At 48.4% G+C, this 6115-nt stretch overlaps 1 protein-coding gene across 1 annotated transcript in view; it reads left to right on the forward strand.

Moving 5' to 3' along the window:
* Positions 1–398: 398 nt before the first annotated feature.
* FBXO36 (F-box protein 36) overlaps positions 399–6115 on the forward strand; it is an 86524-nt gene continuing 80807 nt past the window's right edge. The window contains exon 1 of the mRNA XM_004701821.2: positions 399–494. Within this exon, the coding sequence (XP_004701878.1) occupies positions 399–494 (96 nt within the window). The remainder of the gene's footprint in view (positions 495–6115) is intronic.

Raw genomic sequence — 6115 nt, forward strand, 5'->3', positions numbered from 1 at the left:
CCCGCAGTCTACTCGCGGTCCATCACATCGCCCCTCCCCGCCCCACCGCCCGGCGCGACGCCCCCAGCGGCCTCCGATCTCCTCCCGATCCCTTCGAGGGACCAGGAAGAAGGCTGTGAAGCTCCGCTTGGTATCCCTCCGCCGGGGTCACCCCCTCCCCTCCGTGGTAGCAGGAACTAATTCCCTTTCGGGTCACCCGGGGCCTCGAGGTGGAAATTTCCTGAATCAAAGTTCCCTGAGACCCTTGGGAGAGGGGACGATTACCCCAAGTTTGAACCTCCCTCTTGACCTCCGAGCGCTCAAAAGCTAGGCACGACTTCAACTAGGGCTTTGGTCCCATGACCCCAGCAAGTCCCGCCCCTTCCTGGTTGTCCTAGCGACGGCGGTGGCGTCCCAAGATGGCGTCGTGGCTGCCCGACACTCTGTTCGAGATTGTCGGACAAGGTCCGGCTCCGAGCAAAGACTATTATCAATTACTGGTCACCCGGTCTCAGGCAAGTGCGAGGCGCGGCTCACCCTCTCTCCTGACCCCCTGCCCTCCGGGGTTGGCTCCGGGGACGGCTCCGGGGACGCGAGCCCCACTAGGCCGAGAGCGAGCGAGGCCCGCCGGAAGCGCCCGCTCCCAGCGCCGAGCCGGGAGATCGCCCTCGGGCCCTCGGCCTCCTCGGCCCGGCCGCCCGGCCGCCCCCATCTTCCTTCCTCCCTCCGCCCCGGCCGTCCACGCCGCGACCCCGCTTTCCTACCCGCAGAGCTGCCTCCGCGCGAAGCGTCGAGCTGGCGTCCTCGACCGGCGTGCAGCCTCCCCTCGGCGTGGGAAGGAGGCGAAGACCGACCCAGCCGAGAGTCCCGAGGAGGAGCCGGCAGGGGAGGGGAGAGAGGGACGACCTCTTTGCCAGGGTGTGACTGAATCCTCGGGAATTGTTCCAATCCCGGGCGGCGTCGTCGACCTCCACACCCACGTCAGGACTGCCAGCCTTCTAGGGAAAAAGGGATGGCGGCGAGTTTCCCCCCTTACCTGTTCGGAGCCCTTTCTATCCCATTGAAGGTGTGCGGGAGGGGAGGCCCAAACTGTTTCAGCTGCTCCGCGCGGCAGCCCCACCCATCGTGACATCTGCGCCACCACAATCAGCCGGAGGATTGTGCCATCCGGGGAGGAAGGTAACCGCCGGCCTGTTTATGACAAGCCACTGAAGGTGGGTTTTCTGCATGATTTATGGTGCACAGGAAATGATCGCGTTCGCTCCCCCAGCCGGGCCTCCACGTTGGCAGTGCCCACCCGAGCTTATGCCACTCTCGGAGGTATCCGTGCATCTTGCAATTTAACACGTGGTCGTACTCTAAAGGCGGCCAGGTGGCTCAGTGGTTTCAGCGGTGGCCACCCGAAAGGTCGTGGCAAACAAGCAGGTTTGATTGTCCTTTCCCGTAGTTCCATCTCCTGGGGCAGTGGTTCTCAACCTTCCTGAGACCGCCACCCCTTAATACAGTTCCTCCTGTGGTGGTGACCCCCCCCCCAACCATAAAATTACTTTCGTTGCTGCTTCATCACTGTCATTTTGCTACTGTTAGGGTTTGGGCAATCCCTGTGAAATTGGGTCTATGGACCCCCAAAGGGGTTGGGAGCCACAGGTTGAGAATTGCTGGCCTAGGAGTCATCATGACTGAGAAACAGCTAGATGGCAATGGAGTTTGTTTTGATATTCCTATAAAATGATGTGTAGAGCTTTCTATATATGGGTGTGGATATTGAATGTCAGTTTTCTCTTGGTCCCTACAATAGCCAGAGAATGGATGTTTCCTTTGAAATAGAAATAGTTTTATTTTCTAAACCTAAGAAGTCACCATCTTACCTGCATTATCAACTCAGCCCATTTAAATTTTCTTGGACGAAATCATCTTTTTTCAAGAATGTTGACACATTTAATTGAGAGATCTCACACATACTGAAATTGTTGTCTTGGGTACACTTTGTTGGCGGATTAGCGGCTGTCTTCCATACTTCTTCCATCATGACTGATGGAGAAGAGGGCTTCTCCGACTTCGGGTTCTATGTCTTTTCATCCACCTCAAGTAAGACAGTTCTAATTGTTTCCCTCTTAGCTTTTTGCGTAGTGTGTCTTTAAACGTTTCCTTTTGAGCATTTTCCTGCCGGGTCTGGAGTGACAAGTGTGCTCTGCTGCAGCTGGACACCTCACCCAGGTGAACGAACGCCTGCATGCCTGTTCCTTTCACTGAGTTCAGCACAGGGCCGCCCGTGCGTCTGTTTGTCGTCACCAATGCTGCCCTCGGTGCTCTTTAGACATGGCTCCCCGGTGTAACCGGGCACATGTCTTCTAACTATCCTATTTTATTTTTTAAATCTTCCCTTCCCAACATCCTGAATTTTTGCTTCCTTTCTTCCCAGATGAAAAAACTCACCTTTATTTCAGGATCTTTTTCTCTCCGTCAGACACTCATCTATAAAATAGGAGGGGTGTTTTTTGTTATTGTTTAAGATCTGATCCAGTTTCCATTTGCTAGGCACTCTGAATATGTATATATGCTACAATTCTACAAGACAAGTTTGCCCCAAATCTGATTGATTCATCCTCTTTTTAAAGTAAAATGTGTTGCACAAAATAGAAAGCGCTTTCCAGTCAGTCGCTTTGAGACGATGCCACTTTCTAACCAAAGCATAATTATGCACAGTCTCAGCATAAGCAACCGAACTTCCAATAAGAGGTGGCTTGCCACCAATGAATACTGAAAGACTAGCATTAAAACGCATCTGAGGAGGTAGATATTTAATTTTTGAATGACTTTATAAAAAGTTTTGTTTATTTTTTTCTTCAGTCATTTTATTAGGGACTCATACAACTCTTATCACAATCCATACATACATCAATTGTGTAAAACACATTTGTACATTCATTGCCCTCATCATTCTCAAAACATTTGCTCTCCACTTAAGCCCCCGGCATTAGGTCCTCATTTTTCCCTCACTCCCTGCTCCCCACTCCCTCATGAACCCTTGATAGTTTATAAATTATTATTTTGTCATATCTTGCACTGTCCGGCATCTCCCTTCACCCACTTTTCTGTTGTCTGTCCCCCAGGGAGATTATATGTAGATACTAGTAATTGGTTCCCCCTTTCCACCCCCACCCTCCCTCCACCCTCCAGTATCCCTCTCTCACCACTGGTCCTGAAGGGATCATCCACCCTGGATTCCCTGTGTTTCCAGTTCCTATCTTTGTCTTTCAACAACTGTTTCCTGTACTCCCCCATACACACACACACACATCACTTCTGCTTTTCTTCCATACAATCTGTGTAATACCCAAAATATGACCTCAATTTAGATGACTTCTCCTTTCCTCAAATTCTCTTTTTGGATTTCTTCCTTCCCCCACTCTGTAGTTGTATAGTTTTAAAATCCCAAAGCCACGCACTTGACGGGGATTTGCAGCCAGCCATATCACACTTTAGTTCCCCGCTGTTGTTGACATAGTCCTTATACACAAAGGTTTTCTGTGATTTCTTGCTTATACATTTAAATAATTTCTCTTTGTTTGTTTATGCTTCTAGAAGCATTCCTCAGAGTCCCGGTGGTGCAGTGATCACGTGCCCCGGCTTCTAATTGCAAGGTCAGTGAGCCGAACCGACCAGCTAAGCTCCTCAGGAAAAAGATGCAGCAGTCAGCTTCCATAAAGAGCCTCCTCCTAATTTACGATTTTTAAAAATTCTTAAACACATGCAAAATTGACCCCCCAAAATTATGTACAGCCTTGAGAATACTGCCTATGGGGCAGTTCTCCTGTGTATAAGGTCACCAGGAGTCAGAATCGAATGGACCGCAGTGGGTTAAAGGGATTCCAAATTAAGAACTTGCAGCTGTGGATTCACCCCTCCTCCTCCATTGGATTATTCAGACTATAGCGTGTGTGTCGGGTGTGTGTGTGTGTGTGAAATAGTAATTCTCAAATCTGATTGTGATGAAGACGCTGAGGCTTAGACAAATGAGTGCCCTGCTTTCTGAATGAACGTCACCTGGTTGTGCCCCCTCCCTCTACTGCTCGTAGTAGTCATTCACTTTTCTCCCTCCGAACACTAGTTCTTGCAAAACTAGTGGATTCGTACTGGAAAGGCCCTTGAATGCTATTGTGGAGGCTGGGGTCATTTCACACACGACTCCTTGAGAAAATCTCACATCTCGTTGCTGAATGAAGTGCCAGACCTTGATTTTAATTAGCAATTTGGCATTTACCACAGAATGCCAAATATAAGCTGGTGCCCTCAAAGACTATAACTCATTTAACTGTTGGGACTCCTTTATGGGCCTGAGGAGGCCTGGTGGTACGGTGGTTAAAGTGCTCTGTGCTACCAGAAAGATTCAGTCCCAGCAGTTGCTACACAGAAGGATGAGGCCGTTAGCTTTCGTGAAGATTCGCAGCCTGGAAACCCTATGGGGCGGCAGTTCTGCTCTGTCCTGTCGGGTTGCCATGAGTCCACTGCAAGGCAATGGCTTTGAGATTGTTTCTTTTTATTAAACACGTCAGGTACTGTTTCATGGTGCATATCCTCTAGTGGGAGAATCTAGTTAGTGATTTGATTGGTGCGACCACGTATGTGGTCTAAAATTTATATGAACTTTTTCAATTTAAGTCTAAAGGACATTGATGAGCAACTGTCAAGTGAATGAATAAAACCCATCCACGGCCATTGAGTCAATTCTGGCTCAGTAGAACTGATCCTTGAGGTGTCTGAGGCTGTAAATATTGCATAACCCACTATGTAATTAGGGCTCTTTTAATGGATAATACCCAAACAAAAGACAAACCCATGTCTCTGACTCATAGTGACCCACACGGGGTTTCCAACACTGTAAATCTTTTTTTTTTTTAACTGTTTCATTGGCATTTAATCCACGTATCGCACAATCCAGCAGTTCAATCATAACAAGAAGAGTCGTTTTTATCGTTTTATTAGGGGCTCTTACAACTCTTATCACAATCCATACATACATCAATTGTGTAAAGCACATTTATACATTCATTGCCCTCATCATTCTCAAAACATTTGCTTTCCACTTAAGCCCATGGCATCGGGTCCTCATTTTTTCCCTTCCTTCCCCACTCCCCCCTCCCTCATGAACCCTTGATAATTTATAAATTATTATTTTCTCATATCTTGCACTGTCCAATGTCTTCCTTCACCTATTTTTGTGTTGTCCGTCCCCCAGGGAGGAGGTCACATGTAGGTCCTTGTAATCTGTTCCTCCTTTCCACCCCACCCTCCCTCTACCCTCCCAGTATCCTACTCACACCACTGGTCCTGACGGGATCATCTGCCCTGGATTTCCTGTGTTTCCAGTTCCTATCTGTACCAGTGTACATCCTCTGGTCTAGTAAGGTAGAATTGGGGAGGGGGGGAAAGCATTTAGGAACTAGAGGACCGTTTTAGGTTTCATCGTTACTACATTGCACCCTGACTGGCTCGTCTCCTCCCCAAGACCCTTCTGTAAGGGGATGTCCATTGGCCTACAAGTGTGCTTTGGGTCTCCACTCCGCACTGCCCCCCTCGTTCACAATGATAGGATTTTTTTGTCTGATGATGCCTGAGACCTGATCCCTTCGACACCTTGTGATCACACAGGCTGGTGTGCTTTTTCCATGTGGACTTCGTTGCTTCTGAGCTAGATGGCAGCTTGTTTACCTTCAAGCCTTTAAGACCCCAGACATTATATCTTTTGATAGCCGGGCATCATCAGCTTTCTTCGCCATATTTGCTTATGAACCCATTTGTCTTCAGCGATGGTATCATGGAGGTGAGCACACAATGATAGGATTTTTTGTTCTTTGACGCCTGATAACTGATCCCTTCTGCACCTCATGATCATGCAGGCTGGTGTGCTTCTTCCATGTGGACTTTGTTGCTTCTGAGCTAGATGGCCTCTTGTTTACCTTCAAGCCTTTAAGAGCCCAGATGCTATATCTTTTGATAGCTGGCCACCATCAACCTTGTTCACCACATTTGCTTATTCATCCGCTTTGTCTTCAGCGACTGTGTCAGGAAGGTGAGTATCATAGAATGCCAATTTAATAGAAGAAAGTATTCTTGCATTAAGGGAGTACTTGAG

Source organism: Echinops telfairi, unplaced genomic scaffold (genome assembly GCF_000313985.2).
Source record: "Echinops telfairi isolate 266 unplaced genomic scaffold, ASM31398v2 ScPeMD7_3;HRSCAF=10, whole genome shotgun sequence".
In the NCBI taxonomy this organism is placed as follows: Eukaryota; Metazoa; Chordata; class Mammalia; order Afrosoricida; family Tenrecidae; genus Echinops; species Echinops telfairi.